This window comes from Trachinotus anak, unplaced genomic scaffold (assembly GCF_046630095.1).
Source record: "Trachinotus anak isolate AG129_WGS33_773 ecotype Australia unplaced genomic scaffold, CSIRO_AGI_Tana_v1 ptg000010l, whole genome shotgun sequence".
In the NCBI taxonomy this organism is placed as follows: domain Eukaryota; kingdom Metazoa; phylum Chordata; class Actinopteri; order Carangiformes; family Carangidae; genus Trachinotus; species Trachinotus anak.
In genome coordinates, this window is record NW_027273861.1 from 3,423,906 (window position 1) to 3,440,866 (window position 16,961).

A 16,961-nucleotide genomic window follows, 5' to 3' on the forward strand; every position below is an offset into this window, starting at 1 on the left:
AGAAACTGAGCCTTAAAACCAGCCGTCAGGACTTCTGGAACTTTGCGTTGTCACAACTAAACAGTCACTGCTCTTAGCCACGCCCCAAGCCCTGCCCACCAAAAAACCTTGCAGGATTTGGGTTCTCTAAGTGTTTACCTGAAATCTACTATATTTTTATTGGATCACTCAGAAAACAGTCAACCAATCAGAAGAGAGACTCAGATGCTCTCTTCTGATTGGCTGACAGAGAGAAGTCTGAGAGAGGAGATGTAAAACTACACTGAGATGGTTTTTGGTTCTTAAAACCACAAATAGGTATATCTTCTGATGGATATCAACACTTCAAATGCAACACAGAAGTGTAAAATATGAACCTTTAATGAAGTGAAAATGAATGATTGATTTTAAATTAGATAAAACTTAACTAAAAAAGGTACAAAAAATGAACTAAACTAACTAAACAGTTATTGATTTGGACCAAACTGGTCATCTATTGTGTATCCACGTTACATCCACCAACCTCTTGTCGTCATGTGAGGCTGCCACCATCCAGGCAGCAATTATTACAGTAAAGACTGCAGCACTTGGATGGAACAAGGTGTGGGTGACTGGAGAGCTGTTTTTCCTCTCATCATTATTATTTTTTTATTTGATTAAATGCAATGGCATCAAAGTGAAGGATCTTTACCTAAAGCCAAATGCATCTTCCTTTGATTTACTCCCACTCAGTAATGGGAAACATAAAGGACAGAGAGCTCTGGGTTTTCACTCTTTACTTCTTCCTTTTCATGCTGAACAATTCTGAGTGTGAAGCATTTCTACTGTGTCATTTCCATAGACTTATAATATGACTAAGATTGTCATCAACAGGCTTCTGGGAAACAGAGTCAAACATCAAATCAAACATTTCCACTGTTCTGTGTAGAAATGTACTGAGTTCTGCAGTGGCAGGATTTTTATGATGAAATGACTCTTTATGATAAAAGTTGGGTCTTTGTCCAGCAGATACACATCTCATTGAGCCTCAGAGGTCATTTATCTTTTTGAACACAGTTTCTCTGTCTTTATGACCCAAAGCACTCGATCAATTCATGTTTTAATGCAAATGGTAGAAGAAAAGCCTGATTTTGAAGATGTAAAACATTGATGACAATGTTCTGATTTAATCTCCAAGATTCAGTTTGAACTTTTTTTTTCTTCCTGACAATGACAATGTGACAATGGCTGCTCTCTGATGCCGACCTTGGTCAGTGCCTGCTCTGTCCTCTCAGGGGCGCTGCGGTACGCCTGGCTGATGTCGCTTAGGGGAAGAGGCATGTATTGCAAGGTGAAATTACTGATAGAGAAGAAGAGGAAGGAAGAACAGAGGAAGGGTCGAGTTATTGAGGGAGACAGTAAAAGACTAAAAGGAGAAAATAAAGTGGGTTACAGATTCAAGGGTTAGTTAAGGTTAATATCCCCACTGGACAGAGCTCATCCCAAAATATCCCCCCCATGCGAGTGTGAGTAATACTTTGATCTTTGTAACCATGTCATCCTTTGCCTAAAGCTAAGTTTGGACCATTTAAGATAGCAAAGTGGAAGGCAACAATTTGCTCAGCTCAAGTTGCACATTTCAACTTGGTTAAATCTTTTAAGACAGAAGGTAAATCTAAAACAGTTCCTTAAAATCAATATGCTTCATGCAGCTGATGCATATAGTATCCTAGATGTCAGCAGACATATATAAAATACACTCTGGTGATTCTTTCGTGCTCTTACTGTTCAAGTGCTCGTGCCACGTCGAGAAACCCTGCTGCGGAGGTGTTGTTGCGATCCCATGTCACACTCCTGCCGGGCAAACAGTGAGCTGCACTTAATACAAACCTCGGTATACAGCACAAGTCACACGGCAAAAACACCCAGGCATCCACTCTCTCTCTCTCTCTCACCTGAGCGTGGTGTTGATCTGCAGAGCTTTGCTCAGCATCTTGGCCCCGATGTCGTCCATGTTGTTCCCGCTCAGGTCCACTTTTCTCAGGCAGGTGTTGCTGCCCAGGGCGTTGACCAGCATGGTGCCTCGAGAGCGCAGGCGCGAGTCTGTCAGGAACAGAGACTGCAGGGCCTGGAGAGGAAGACGGGAAACAAGCATGTGTGTGTAAGTGACTGTGTGTGTGTGTGTGTGTGTGTTGGAGGGTATTCAGGAATAAGTGAAGCTGAGAAACAAACTGAGAAGAGAAGAGACGTGGGGGAAGCCAAGATGATGAAGTGCAGTGGTGGATTTACCTCAGAGTGATGAGACTGCTCGCCTACATGACTTCACATGTTGAATGTATGAATTATTTACTACATGTCTGTGTACTGATAAAGACACTATGTCCACAAGGGTAACAGAGAAACAGTAACACACAGACATGTCTACAGTGAAACAACACAAATGTGATGCAACCAGAAAAAACATTTTCCTTTTCCTTCAGTATATTTTCACATTTATTTGGAAGGTTTGTTATGAAGCAAAACCAGCGCCTGCAAACTGTAAGAATTTGCATCTTCCAGCATGTTTTTATTTTCCTTTTCCTGCATTATCACTCACACAGTCCTCCTCCTGTATGATTTGAACCAGCTTCTGCAGGACCTCATCCAGAACCCTGCAGACACAGACCGTGGAGACAAACACAAGAGATGAGGCTACATGAGCCGGCACGAGTCATTTCCTGCTGCTAGCGAGCTGTCTGCCCGCTTATGAAAAATCACAGACATGTATATCCGAGCTGGCACATGCGGCGCAATCGTGCTACACATGCACACACACACACACACACACACACAAAAGTGCAGTAAAGCGTGGCACAGAGCTAGTAGCACCTGTTTTTGATGTTGAAGTTCTTGCCCAGATGAAGGTGTTTGAGGGAGGGGTGTCTGGAGAGGGCTGGCAGCACTGTGAGCAAGTCTGTATCGAGACCTGTCGACACACACACACACACACACATATATATATATATATATATATACACAAAGGTCAACATGACTTCCATGAACAGCTAACTCAAACCTTGCCTGCCCGAGGACAACAAGTCAAGGTCACGGAGAGATGTGCTGCAGCATGCCACCGTACCGTTGTCTGAGATATCCAGAGTGGCGATGGAGGAGACTCTGGGGAAGAGTTCCTGGATTACAGCAGCTCCTGCAGACCTAAGCTGGAGTGAGAGAGACAGAGGGGAAAACTAACATGTGCACAGACATGAATCAGAGTCAATTTCAGTTCAGTCTTTGGGGATTTGTTCTATTTTTCCAGAGTGAGGCAAATTTATTGATGCCTTTTTTATGTCTCTGCAAGCAGTCTGCAGTCTGACGCTGTGTTGAGTCGTGAGGTTTGCTTTGCTTATGATCTGCAGCAGCTCTGCTCAGTGGTAGGGAAACGCTTACTGCGATTTATTAGCCAAGCAATTACATAGCCTAAAAATTCAGAGGAGCTGTTCCGGCATACAAACAGCTTTAAACTTTAAACGTAAATTTAAAAGAATGGGGCAGTTACACCAGTCCCCTCTGCTAACAGGTTTAAAGAAGCTTCCAACAGGTGCTGTCACTAAAGCTAGGTGCTGCTAATTTATTTATGCAACAATAATTATACTTAATTATGTTTCAGTTTATTTGACTGATACTGTTACTAGTTAGTGTTTTACATACAGAATGTGATGATAAAATATATTACACTGATGTATATTAAACAACTCCACAATGACCAACTTCAACATTTAAATGCTACTTATACATTTACACATCTGTAATAATAATCCAATACTACATAATATAACACTAACAGGGGCCATTCTACATAGTAAGTACTGGTGATACTTTAATAACATTTTCCCCTGTGTTAAAATATACTATAATAATACATGTGTATTATCAGCAAAATTGTGTAATTCCACAGTTTGAAATTGAGCATTTATATATTGTGTTATAAATTTCACTTAAAACTGTACACATTGACTTTTTTGGACACTTGGATCAGTGTCAAGTTCAATGAGTCACATGTTAACAAGCAGCTATTTAAAGACCCCCTCCGATCAAAATCAAGTTTTTAACCTCGTTAATGTTCATATATTGTTTTTTTATACAATACAAAACATTTAATGAGCGAAATAATCAGTCAACACTATGACTTGAGTATTTCCACCTTGAACTGCCACCAATATTCAGGGGCCATATATATATATATATATATATATATATATATGAATTTAACCGATTCTTAATGATGAGAAAAAAAAACAAACTATCCCTTTAACTCGAGGGCATTGCAGATATACAGATGAACTCTTACTTCACAGCCACTGATGTCCAGGTGAAGGTCATTGATGTGAGGATTGGAGGTTAACCCTGTGAGAAGAGCCCTGTGGAGACAGGAAGAAGAGAAAGCGAGCGTCAGAGAAAAGACAGGAAGCCATAGCCACCTTGTCGACTCAGCTGCACACTTAAAGTACGCCTTTGTTGCACTGGATGAAAGGGAGCAGATTTTGGATAGAGAATGAGAGGAGACATGGTGAGCACCTCAGAACATCAGGAGGCAGCTTCATAGAGGCCAGGCTGACGTGAGTGAGGCTGAAGGCCGAGCTGAAGAATTGACGAAACAACGGCAGCGTGTCCTTCACTTTCCTGTTGAAATAAAAAAAAAAGATGAAAGAGAGGAGACATAGGAGAGAAGAGATAAAAGAGAGGGTTGGATGGGGATGAGCCTGACCACACAGAAGAGATGCAGTCACATTGTTGACATGTTGGGTAAATATGAGTGCAGTGCTGAGCACAGAGAACTGACACAGAATGAGGAATGACGCGAATATTGCTTTGGTGTAAGAGGAGGGGAGCGAGTGGGGTCAAAGATAGATTGCTCTGCTTAAATATTCATGAGTCTTATCTATGCAGACAGCGCCGAGAGTTCTGGTTTTAAACGGCAGTAGACACACCCACAGAGAGGACACACAATGTTCCCGTGATTCCCACAAAGCTCATTTCTGATTTCCCATTAAGCAAGAGATGAAGATAATGACTGACAAAAAAAGACAGAGGCAGGAGCAGAAAATGGATGAGGCCTTTAAGATGAAATAAGGGTGATATCTTCCCAGATTTGGATTGGCCACAGACTTTATTTTTTTAGGCAATCTTAAAGATGTGACTAACCTGTGGGAGAAGGAATTTTTGGAAAGATTCAGAAAGGAGAGATCAGCGCAACACCCCCTCAGAAGAGCCCCAAATAGCTGCATGAGACACAGGGTTGAAAGAGTTAAGCTGGGCTGAGGATTGTACAGAGAGAAATACATTTCTTTTTAACATTGCATGTAAACGTTTGATCATCCCGAGCTATTAAAATACTCACCGAGTCCACGGAGCAATCTGTGCCTGACAGATCCAAATGGACCAGGCAGTTAGGCTGAGACAAGAAGAGATACAAGTTCTGCAAACAGAAAGAGAGAGAAGAGAAAATAGCGGAACGTCGCATTCAGATGGAAAAGTGGGATAAAATGTTTTTTTTTTCCCAGATGGGTTGTGCTTCCTGACCGACGCATCCTCTCCTGAGAGGACCCCGGGGTTCTTGCTCAGGTCCAGATGCAGGAGAGAGTTGGAGTACTCGTCGGTGGAGCACAGAGCCTGAGAGAGAGACACCACTCCTGAAACAGACAGAGAGAGAAAGGGGGGGGGGGTTGCAGATGGAGGGAAAAAGAGAGACAGTGGGACATGATGGAGGAGGAAGTTGTACAATATTAAAAGACAGAGAACACTCAAAACATTTTGTGTCGTTACATTATTCATGCACATCTGCAGCAGCAGCAGCAGGTATCTGTGGATGTAATGGGTCTAGTATCTGCCAGCTTCTATCTAATATTTAAATTCTCCACCGGGTGCAGGGTGAGATGAGACAGTAACAGGAGGCTTGCTGCCTGCTGGGCAGCACAAGACACTGTGGAGTCGTAGTAAAATCATCTGGAGCTCTGCAGCTTTTATCTTCTCTAACCTGCACTCTATTACGAGCTGCTCAGTCAGCTGGAGTTTAACTCGTTTCTGCCGGATGTTGGTGAGTTACTGTCTTGCATTGTGGGAGCTCTGTGGTCACACTCTCTTAACATTACTGAGTTACAGTGAGTGAAGGGGGAGGGGCCCAAACCTTTGGAGGTGAGTGAGGTCTTGGAGAGGTTGAGCAGACGAAGGCCCTTGCTGAGGCGACACACCTGCTGTATCAGGTTGGACACACCTGCAGCACGTGCACAAGAGGAATAAAGATGCAGTTACAGAATCATGAAATAAGACATAACATTCACCACAGGACCCCTCAAAACCAAAAACCTGTGTTTTGTATCATCTTTTTCGTTCATCCCATTCTGCTGCAGCCTTCCCTTCTATGGTAACTACATATTATCATAGAGATGCTTGGTCTTCTGAATTAAACCACATGAGAGTTGAAATGAGAAACTATTCCAACGTTCATGTTGGTTTTGTCCTGACTTGTGCGATTACTTGCTTCAAGTACTGATGGTATTCTGAGATACTTTAGAAAGCCATAAAACCAGATCTGTTCTTGACCGTATTTGGTTGTTCTGAGAGGACAAAGCCATCAACGGGCATTAACTGGCTACATGAGCCAAAACAAATTAAACTCTTGAGCTAAAATTCTCCCTCTATGTTTTAAAACAGGGTTAAACAAGATGCTTTTATCATTCAAGCGGAACAGCTTTGCTAATGTAGCTCTGAAACACAAAGTGTTGACTTTGACTTTCTGGTGATAATGTGAACTGATTTCGAGTTTCTTTTTGTTTTACCGTTATTTCATTCAGACTGAGTCAGTAAAAGCAGGACTCTCCAACATCTTCCTTCTACACCCTCTGAGATGTAATGTGGTGGGTTCTGAGTTCTGGAGCAGAACCTCAGGCTGAAAGCAGCTGCAGTAAATTAAAAAAGCAAAGAGAAGCAGATGTTTGACTGTACCCTGGTTGTCCAGAGAGTTGTGGGCCAAGTTGAGCGAGTGGATGACAGAGGCAGGGTTCTCCGACAGAGCCGCTGACATCTTCTGTGGGAAGTCTCTGTGAAGTGTGTGTACAGTTTCACACATACAAACACATCAGGGCTGCAACCAACATTTTTTTCACTTGAGATTATTCAGTACCCATCAGAAGTTCTGAGAGCCCAAAGCAACGTCTTCAAATGTCTGCTTTTGTTCACCTTACTGTCCAAAGAACATCCAATTTACTAAAGTGTAAGACAAGGAATGGCAGCTGAGGGAACCGTTAAATGCTTGTCATATTAATATTCCACCTAGATTTAAAATAATTTTGCCTCGATCAACTAAGTGACCAATCGCTGCAGCTCTAAAACAGAAAGGCAATTTACAGGAGACTGAGATATCTTGACTTTAAAGGCTCCCTGTTTTGTTCGTTTATCAGGAAGAAATGCACTTGACCCATTTGTTGGATCTCAAGGATAAAGACTGTGTGTTTTAATGAGTCACATGTATGGAAACATCACAACTGCACAGGGTCCTTTAAGCTCTGTCGTTACCTCTGCATGTTACAGTTTCTATAAAACAACTCCATAGAGTCACTACACCCTCCCTGACTGGTTAATGCCTATTGTCTTTGAAGCTCCGTGCAGCCTCTGTTAATTTGAAGAGATAAACCTGTTGACATCATCAGGGCTATTTTCAAAACTTTAGAAAGTTCCCTTCAGGAGCCACAGAGAATTATACAACTGTCACAACAGGCAGAGTCGTTGTCCTCGTGACAAATTAACTCATCTCCATGTGTAAAAATGGCGGACTGGCCCTTTAAGAGGAATCCAAACTTACGATTTCAGCCCAGCGTTCTCCAGAGTGATCTCCTCCAGGCTGGAGGATTTGCTGACTGTATGCAGGACCTGCTCTGTGACCTCTGACCCCTGGAGGAAAAAGGAAACACTGAAACTAAACCTTCCACTCAACACACACAAAAAAGTGAACCAGAGAAGTTTACACGTACTATGCGCAGGTCTTTGCAGTACAACTTGGTAAACCATGTGTTGTACGCCATCGACGCCATAATCACCGCTAAATCCCTGGAAAAGACAAAAACCAGGCTAATGAAGTGGCGAATTTTGGAGGTGACAGTGTTTGACTGCTCTTCGTCCCTCACCTGCTCTCCAGGTGGCTGAAGTCCAGCAGGTTAAACTCTCGGTTGTCCTGGGAATGATAGATGGTGTCCACATCCTAGGAACAGCATTACTCATGAGCCTGTATGCTGCAGAACTTAACCCCCCCCCTTCATTTTTGTGCATGCAACACTCACAGTGACACATGCACAGCCCCACAGCTCTTACCCACTGCACTTCCTCCTTGCAGCTGATGCCATTATAGTCGCACAGAGCGGCATAGGTCTCTGAGAAGCCTCCTGAGAGGAAAACAGGAAAGGGGAAAAAAACAAATGTGAATGAAAAAGAATGTTAGATGATGCGAACAGCTGCTTCATTCAGCGATAACAGGAGAGAAAAGAGAGGAAAACGCACACAGAAACATTCGTCCAAATTATCATTCTTTTGTTTGGGTGGCAGAGCACTTTAAAAAGAACATCTGGAGGACCATTTGTGAAGTGTGGGAGCCAACTTCCTCTTGAGTCTGCCAAGTGGTGTGTGCATGTGCCTCAATCTGTGTGTGTATGCATGTGTGCAAATTCCCATGTTTGATGATAACGTCTCTTTTACCACAGGCCCTCTGGGTTTCCACTGACGTCTCTGAGCTGGGTGAATACTTCCTGCTTCCCTCAGAAAGGTCACTGTCTGAGTGACAGATGGAGGGGCTGCAGAGATAAAAGAGACACAGACACTGTATGGAATCATTTCTCTTCTTCTTTAAAGCGTCTGATAATCTACCACCGCACACGTGTGACATTGTGTTCAGGTTTTCTCTTGCGAGGCAGTGACACTTACGCAAAAATGGAGTTGTTGAATATCCGAGACAGAGCGAAATTAATATGGCTGACCACATGATTGAGCTGCTCGCGTGATTCAAACCTCATGGAGTAGCTGGACTTGTCAGTGTCGATGATAACCTGCACAGAGATGAAACTGTAAGAGACTCTGTTGAAACTTATTGAGGTAACTAACATTTTATTTAGACCCTCCCTTTGAGTTTTGAAAACTGCTGCACAACAGCTCAAAGTACAGTCCTGAGTTCATTTGTTTCACCACCAAAAGAGTTTAAAACAGTGAGATCTAATAATAATATCTGAATTGTCTGAATAATATCACACCAACTTATGGCAAACATAACAAAATTATTAATATTCCAACCACTCTCTGTTTTAGACTAAAGAGATGCTAAAAGGCTAAAGTTAAATTATAAAGTGAGCCAACTTTATGTGACACATTTAACTTTTTTGTTACAATAGACGCAGGAAACGAGACAGAACATTTTATCACTAATTTAATTGAAGATCCACATGTTTGTGTTTCTCGTAATATTTCTCATGACATGTTGGTGATGGGAAAAATGTCTCGTACTGAAACAAGCACACCTTCATGACCTGTAGCACAAAATAAAGCCATTGTTTGTGATTATTTGGTCCTCTTTGTCTATTACAGCTCAGAGGCTGAAATTACAAGAAGACCCCGCTATTTAGGAATTGGTCATCATTGTAGTAGAAACACAGAATAAAGCAGTTTCACTTTAAAATTCAGTGATTCACCAACACTCTTCAGTGGACACAGAACTGTCTGACATTAGCTCAGCTTTTTTCTCATTAAAATCATCAAATGATCATAAAGTTGAATCAAATATATATGTTACCTGCCCAGAGACTACGGGTGTAAATTAGCATTTTTGCTACAATCCAGCATGTTTACAATGTGCTTTTTATACTGATGTTCATTAACATGAATTAAAGCTGCCTATCAAATAAACAAACAACTAAATAAATAAATAAAAGAAAAAATGATAAAACCCTCCTCTTTTTATGACCTTCTCTTTCTGCGTCCAGTTCTTAATTATCTTGTTGCCAGGACCATCAAATAGAGAAGAGAAAGACTAATAACAGATGACTGGCTTATTATTCCAAATCTCTTAGAGGCCAAAGTGATGTAACCACTCCATTATACACCTGTAGAGACAGTCAATCAGCTGTAACAGTGCTGCAGAGCGTATTCAGAGTTCAGCATTAATGTGAAACTTCACCTGGTGTTCAGGGTGGGAATTCAAAGCTCGAATCTCCAGGAAGTTGAATGTGGATTCTACCTGTTGTGACAGATACAGGTGACAAATCTCAGCTGACATGAAAGAAAAAACTTCGTACTGTACATGAACTGGAGAGCGCAGTACTGATGTACCTTGGCGGGAACCTTTGTTGCCAGGAAATAGAGACGCCATGTTGTGAGGACCTGAAAAAAGAAGGGAATAAAGCAGATTGAACCAAGATTGTGGTAAAGTTCACTGCACAGTCACACTGCCCGCGGGGAGGAAATTGTCCCCAGAGTTTCCATGGTAATGATGAGAGGAAAATAAGGCATCTGTTCCATATTCATGTATTGATCCAGCTAAAAGCTCTCGATGTCAGAGACACTTGTCTAACATTAATAGATTAACATACTGCCGTGCTGAGGAATGACAGCATGTTGCGACGTTTTAATCACATTCTCACAAATCTGAGATGTAATTTCATTAGTATTATATTACCTCTGTGAAAGAGGCTCATACATTTAATTTGAGATATACAGCGCGGCTTTGGGCTCAACAGGCAATCTTTTCTGGTCATTCAGCATTTCCCCCAGGTCTTTAAAATGAGAACTTAGAGGGAAGTGAGTGAAAATCTGCATCTTTCTCTACATTTAAAGTCGCAGCGTCTGTTCCAGGGAAAGCAAAGGCAGGTCATTCTGGGTCAGGATGCCGACTTAGCATTTTCGCCACGGCACCGTGGCTAGTTTGGCGTCTGCAGTCCAAAATGTGTGGGATTATTTTTTGTGCAGTACAAAGTTGATGGGAGTTTGGACGTGACTGGAAATCTGAGAGCATTTCAAGAGCTTATTTGTGAGTCTCCATCTGAATGGGCACACGCGGCAATTGTGCCTGTGCCCACTTATTCTCAGCATGGAGACATTTGTGCCACTCAGTCGCTGGAGAAATCTGATTGTCCCTGATTCTTCTTCATGAGCTATAACTGACAGTCTCTCCATCAAAGCAAATAAAGAGCAGTGATTCTTTGGCATTTTGCTGCTCTCTGCCAGCCCCTGAGAACTGCCCTCTGCTCCTTTTCTTTTTCCTCTTCTGCTCCGTCGCTCCCAATCATTTACTCCATTCTCTCTGATTGCCCCGCTAAAACACTCCCTGTGGACAAACCTCCCCCTCCCACCCCCTCTTCCTCTTCCACGTGTCCCTCCCCAGTGAAAAGCAGTAATTAAATTACAGCTCTCCCACTCCGCTGTTGTGTTTTTTGGAGAGAGGAGCTTGACACTGGCCTCGACACACTGACAGCCTCTCACACCCACACAGCAAGTGGGGTGTCTGAAACACAGTCACTCAAAATGTGCATGTGAGATGGAGAGAGATGGAGATGGGGAGAGAGAGCAGGATCTGCATTTCACTTCAAAGACCGTGTGCAGGAGATGATTAAAAAGAACAGATTGCATCACATTACGGTGATGAGCTGGGGTTACGGGTGGTAGTTAACAAAGAGTGTTGGAGTAAAAGGAGTAAATCATGCTGATACAGCAGGAAACAGAGACAGAAACTTGTTGCCGTATCCCACATCAAAGAGAGACCACACATACATCATGCTTGTTGTGGCGTGCAATTATGCAGGGGTGCCAGATCAGGACACACACTCTAATCTTCTCTTGTTTGACAGTTTGGGTGAAACCTCTGTGAGAAACCATCAAGACAAGTTCGTGTGACCTGCAGTGACAGAGCAAAACTCATCCAGCTCCTTCCCTCCAATCCTGATCCCTCTGTGACAGACGCACACAAAACCTGAACACATTTTTAAGCTCTGCTTTCCCCCAAAATGCCAGCCCAGTGCGTTTGATCAGACTCCAATCTGTTTTCCCGTCTTCTGTGTTGCGCCCAGCGGGAGCGAGAACTCAAGCTTTCCAGTTCAGCTTTTTAAGAGGAAGCAGCAAATGAGACACAGATTGGAAAGAGATTATTGGAAAGATGTTTCTGGCAGATAGACATATCAAAGTGTCTGAATATCAAAGGCTGCACATGCAGAAACTCTCCTAACTGCCCGTCCTTGCCACACGATGAATCATTAAAGCATCCATTGAGTGGAAGGGCTGCTCTGCCAAGGCGAAGAAGACTGCTCGGCTGGGGATGAAAGCTCATTGGCTCAACGGGGGATTGCAGGAGGGGCAACGGGAGTCGCTAGTCTTTTAAACAGTGTAAAAACTACACTGGCTTCACTGCAGCTGGACTGAGCCTTGCATCCTCATACAGACATGGTTTAGTTGCTGCACATAAAGGAGCACTCGATCGATCAAACCTGATCTATACTGTATATATAAGTTGCCTGTGTGGATGAGCTCCGGTGGCGTCTGCCTACACACACAAAAGTCCACTGCTTTCTCCAAACACTGGCATTCATCCAGGGTCCAGTTTAAGGTCTGGCCCATAGTGCAAAAGCTTATTACCCCAGATTTCATCCAGATAGCTGGAGCTGGCTGAGCTTCACTCACTCAAATAGAGATTTTATATCTCCGTCCCATATTCTCTGATGAAAGCACCCAGAATCAAAGGCTGCGCTCAGCTCCCCACTGCCTCCACAGAGGGGCTTGCAGACACAGAGGAATCCGCTGCCGCTCCCACAGATACTGTCTATCCAATATTCATCCAGCCAAGCCGCCAACAGCAGTCACAGAAGAGTCGTAATGCAGTTAGCAAGAGAGAGCAGAAAGCAAGTTCAATCACGGAGAGCTTCTGCCTCTGCTGTCATGGATATCACCACTGTGGCAGTGCTCCATTAACGCTGCAGCAGAAGTTAACATCAAAGACTCTCTACATACATGATGCATGCATCAGACTGCTTATGTGGCAGGATTAAGGTGTTGTTCTTGCAGCCCAGAGTAACTACAGCAGGGCCCGGCCCTCAGTGAACAGGCTGGAAGCAGCAACTTACCAGTATTCTGTCCTCTGTTTTGCCATTTTTGGTGTCGAGCTTGATGCCACGAACAAACTTTATAGATGATTTATCGATAATCTTCCTGATGCTTTCTGTGGAGGGAAAAACCAAAACACAGAGGTATATGATGTTAGAAAAATAACAGGGAGCTCATTCTCTCTGTTTCGGTCTTTTAAAGGACCAAATGAGCATGTTTGCACATTTCCTAGCATTTAATAAGAATCCTATTACTGCTAACATTTTGCAAACCATGCTGTTGTCTTTTAGATGTTTGAATGTGTGCTCCTACTTTCCCAGCAGCCACTGGTTTTACTCACTTATTCCTAGGTAGATAGATAGATAATCCATCACAGATAAAATCATGTCTGCATTTATTTTTTGTTATATGACATTACGCTATCGGCTGGTGGTGACGCAAATGCAGAGTAAGTCTACACTGATTTGAAAAGTGTGCTCTGCACTGCCACACAACAATTACTAACACCTTGACGAACATAAAGTCGGACACAGTGTTCGCTGTGCAGCATCACCTGTCTCTACACACTGGTTTTCATACAGTACCAAAAAATCCAAACACAGCATATGAAGTACAAATGTAAAGTGCACAAAGTCAATTCCGTAAAAGATGCAAAATAAATAAATCAAACTTGGCAGTAAACCACTTTGACCTATGTCTGGACAGGCCTGTGTCCACGTCTTCATCTAATAGCAGAGATACGTCAGGCTTTCATTTGAACAGACCTAACCTGGCATTTCAGATAATAAAATAATCCAACTAACTCTGTGCCTGTCTGTATCCCAGCGATTATAAATAAGTTTCAAAGCTCTTGAATGCAACATGATATGATCAGCAGGGTTTAAGGTCGAGCTACAGCGGCATTTAATGGATTTCACGTGTTCATTTACAGATTGACAATAGAAAAATATTTTGCTTTTCAGTTCACCACAATACAATTACTGAGCATCTTGTGGGAACCATCATGTGAGTGTTTCACAGTTTGCTTCAGTGTCATCTCTTCCTCCATGACGCGCCCGAGCATCAGTGTCTCTGATTCACTGCGAACTGTTCCTGTCAAGCAGCGTCACTGTCGCCGCTGTGACCCCTGACTTGTGTATCACACGTAAACCTGCCTGCTGCGCCAGAGGAAGCGTCTTACTCACAGGGTGAGAACACAGGGTGCCGCCACAGAAACATGCAGTCACAGGCAGGAGTTACGTGATTCAGCCAGTCCATAACTGAGGCCACACTGCATCCACACTGACAGGTTTAAGAGCAAATAGCTAACAAAGTTGGGAAGGTGGGATTTTGACACTGGAGTTGATAAAGTCACAGCAGATAGTGAAGTAAGTCTTTCTCTTAATGCGGCGGTGGCCATTCATATTTTTTGGGGCACAAAAGTCTTTGTGAGGCAAAGTTCAAGTACAGTTAAGTACATTTACTTAGTAAGTATTGTACTTACTTTTCTTGAGTATTTCTATTTTATGCAACTTTATACTTTTACTCCACCAAATTATACTTTTACTGCATTATCGTGATCTGCCATATCATATGTTTACATTAAACAACCTATCAGTATATAAATACTCCTTTACTTAAATGAAGGTTCTTAGTACTTCCTCCACCACTGTTCAAATGTACACTGCAGTCATATGTGAGTGTTGGCATGTTAAAAAGAAGCGTGGGGCGTTATCATGATTCATACTGGTGCTGTTTGACCATCATCTCTACATCAGTGGAACTGGCGTCAGGAGAGCGAGAGCCTGAGGCGCAGACGAAACACTCAGCTGACTACAACCTACAGTAACTCTACTCCGAGAAGAGATCTGGACTCAAGTCTCATTCAGGTGACCTTGTACGGCTTGCAGGCCACAGGGGCCACAGTGGCCCCCCTGTCAGTCAGTGCAGGCAGGACAGGAGGAAGCGGAGCAGCCGCCCATCAGGTGACTGAATGGAGAGGCAGGGATTCCACTGGATTAATCATCACAGTGGGCCTAATAGAGCCATTAGGAGTAATTAATACAGCAGCAGAGTCCCTGCTGCCCTGAGCATGTGTGTGTGTGTGTGTGTGTGCGCTCGTCCATTTGCACCCCTGCACTACACTGAATTCACGGCTGACTTTGACATGTGTGAGCTGTTGCTGCTGGAGGAAAACAGGATAAATATTAGTGCACCCCGTCGCTCTGCCGGGTCTGTCCGGCCCATGCATTTTTGCTAGCCAGAGACGGGGAACATCTGGAACATCTGCCGTGACCAGTCCCTGTCTCCACTTCCACGTGCACGCGCTCGCGCTCACGCACGCACGCACGCACTCAGGGAGCGATCAGGCTGCAGAAAAACAAAGAGAAAGCACTCCAGGGCTCCGGGTCAACGAGAGAGAGGGGGGAAATGACACTGAAGGCGGAGTGTGGGCCAAAACGTGACAGGAACAACACGCTACCAGGAACCCCCCCCCCCCAGTACACACCATTATTTACACAACGCCCCTTTTCCTCTGGCCTAAGGCTGGGCTTTTTATTACCTGATCCTCCCCAGGAGGCAGATTTGAAGGTACGTCTCCCTGCACTGTAAATCATTCCTCTGCACATTAACTAATTCACATGCACTGAGAGGGAACAACGCTTCCCGGAAAGCTCTTCCCGCAAAACATGGAAAGGTGTAGCTCATGACAATCATCCAATGCGTCTGTTCGGTCGCAGCCTCCGCCAGACGCACGGAGGAGCAGCCTCCCGGGCCTGAGCGCACACAGCCCGGCGGGGGACCGCGCTTCGGCCCGCAACAAGACAGGGAGCAGAAGAACCAAGCGGCGGTCTGTACCCACCTGTGATATCCTTGTTCACACTGACGAAACCAGAGGCAGTGATCTCTTTAGAAGCCATGTCTGTTCCTCTCTCCTATCGCCACCCCTCCTCCACCTCCTCCTGCTGCTCTCCTCCACCTCCTCCCCTCTCTCTCTCTCTCTCTCAGAAACGGACAGAGAGGATGGTCTCTCTCCCTGGCATTCCAGCAGAGCATCCGACTCCCCGACGCGCTTCCTGGAACAAACCCTGTGGATGTTGGGAGGCTGGATGTGCGAGCGGCGGGAGGTGGAGGGAGGGGCAGAGAGGTGGAGGGAGGGAGGAGGAGGAGGAGGAGGCGGGGATCATTGAGGGATAATGAGGCAGCTGTAGTTACCTGTCAGAGCGCAGTACACACCCCAGGAAAGAAAAACACAGAAAACACGGTGTAGTTTGGCTGTAAAAAAAAAAAAAAAAAAGTTGATGAGGTGCAGTGAAACCTCAAACTAGATGATACCGTTTTACTACACTGTTGTGAAAGATTTTACCACTTTAGATGATAGTGATCAATATTTGCTTCCTAATAGTAATTCGGAGGCTTGTGCTGCTCATTGTTCTACAGAAAAAAATCAATAAAGTCTAAATAAAACAACCCCGTGAGTAAACGGCCATGCCAGAGGCTCTGGTGTTAGTTGTACCAAAGATGCTCTACAACTTTCTGAACTGTCTCTGCTTGTACATTGAGCCAAATGCAAAGTGTGTATGTCTCCGTGTTCACAACTAGAGAGCATCTTGTGATGGCATCACTCCAGCACAACCAGCACATGTTGATGTTCTGACTCATGACAGGAGGACTCAGTAGTTCCACGAGTAGCCTACTCAGCAGTTATTACTTCTCAGCAATCACTACTACATTATTACATGAGTACTCAGTACTAATGGGTTGGACCACATCCATCTTTGAACTCTGCTTTGACTTTGATCTCAACTTCACACCTTTGTGACTGTTTCTAACAGTACCAAAGTACTACAAGCTGTCTCTGTGGTACTTCCTGCTACAGTAGGTGTCACCAGGGTTACATCTTGCCATGATGACAT

The 16,961-nt window shown here is 43.9% G+C and overlaps 1 protein-coding gene across 2 annotated transcripts in view; it reads right to left on the reverse strand.

Moving 5' to 3' along the window:
- The window catches only part of LOC139626545 (capping protein, Arp2/3 and myosin-I linker protein 3-like), a 31,064-nt gene extending 14,444 nt beyond the window's left edge, over positions 1-16,620 (reverse strand). Inside the window, exons 1-23 of one of the 2 annotated variants that reach the window (XM_071486918.1) lie at positions 15,908-16,620; positions 13,086-13,180; positions 10,306-10,356; positions 10,154-10,213; positions 8,911-9,032; positions 8,686-8,780; positions 8,305-8,375; positions 8,121-8,194; positions 7,968-8,043; positions 7,799-7,887; positions 6,943-7,037; positions 6,125-6,211; positions 5,521-5,630; positions 5,339-5,416; positions 5,143-5,219; positions 4,516-4,620; positions 4,289-4,358; positions 3,014-3,158; positions 2,827-2,923; positions 2,555-2,609; positions 1,914-2,086; positions 1,744-1,812; positions 1,225-1,318 (exon numbers count right to left, since the gene is read on the reverse strand). In XM_071486918.1, the coding sequence (XP_071343019.1) occupies positions 1,225-1,318; positions 1,744-1,812; positions 1,914-2,086; positions 2,555-2,609; positions 2,827-2,923; positions 3,014-3,158; positions 4,289-4,358; positions 4,516-4,620; positions 5,143-5,219; positions 5,339-5,416; positions 5,521-5,630; positions 6,125-6,211; positions 6,943-7,037; positions 7,799-7,887; positions 7,968-8,043; positions 8,121-8,194; positions 8,305-8,375; positions 8,686-8,780; positions 8,911-9,032; positions 10,154-10,213; positions 10,306-10,356; positions 13,086-13,180; positions 15,908-15,965 (2,046 nt within the window). In that variant the 5' untranslated portion in view covers positions 15,966-16,620. The remainder of the gene's footprint in view (positions 1-1,224; positions 1,319-1,743; positions 1,813-1,913; positions 2,087-2,554; positions 2,610-2,826; positions 2,924-3,013; positions 3,159-4,288; positions 4,359-4,515; positions 4,621-5,142; positions 5,220-5,338; positions 5,417-5,520; positions 5,631-6,124; positions 6,212-6,942; positions 7,038-7,798; positions 7,888-7,967; positions 8,044-8,120; positions 8,195-8,304; positions 8,376-8,685; positions 8,781-8,910; positions 9,033-10,153; positions 10,214-10,305; positions 10,357-13,085; positions 13,181-15,907) is intronic. The other variant, XM_071486919.1, reaches the window with a different exon arrangement.
- Between the last annotated feature and the right edge of the window lie 341 nt (positions 16,621-16,961).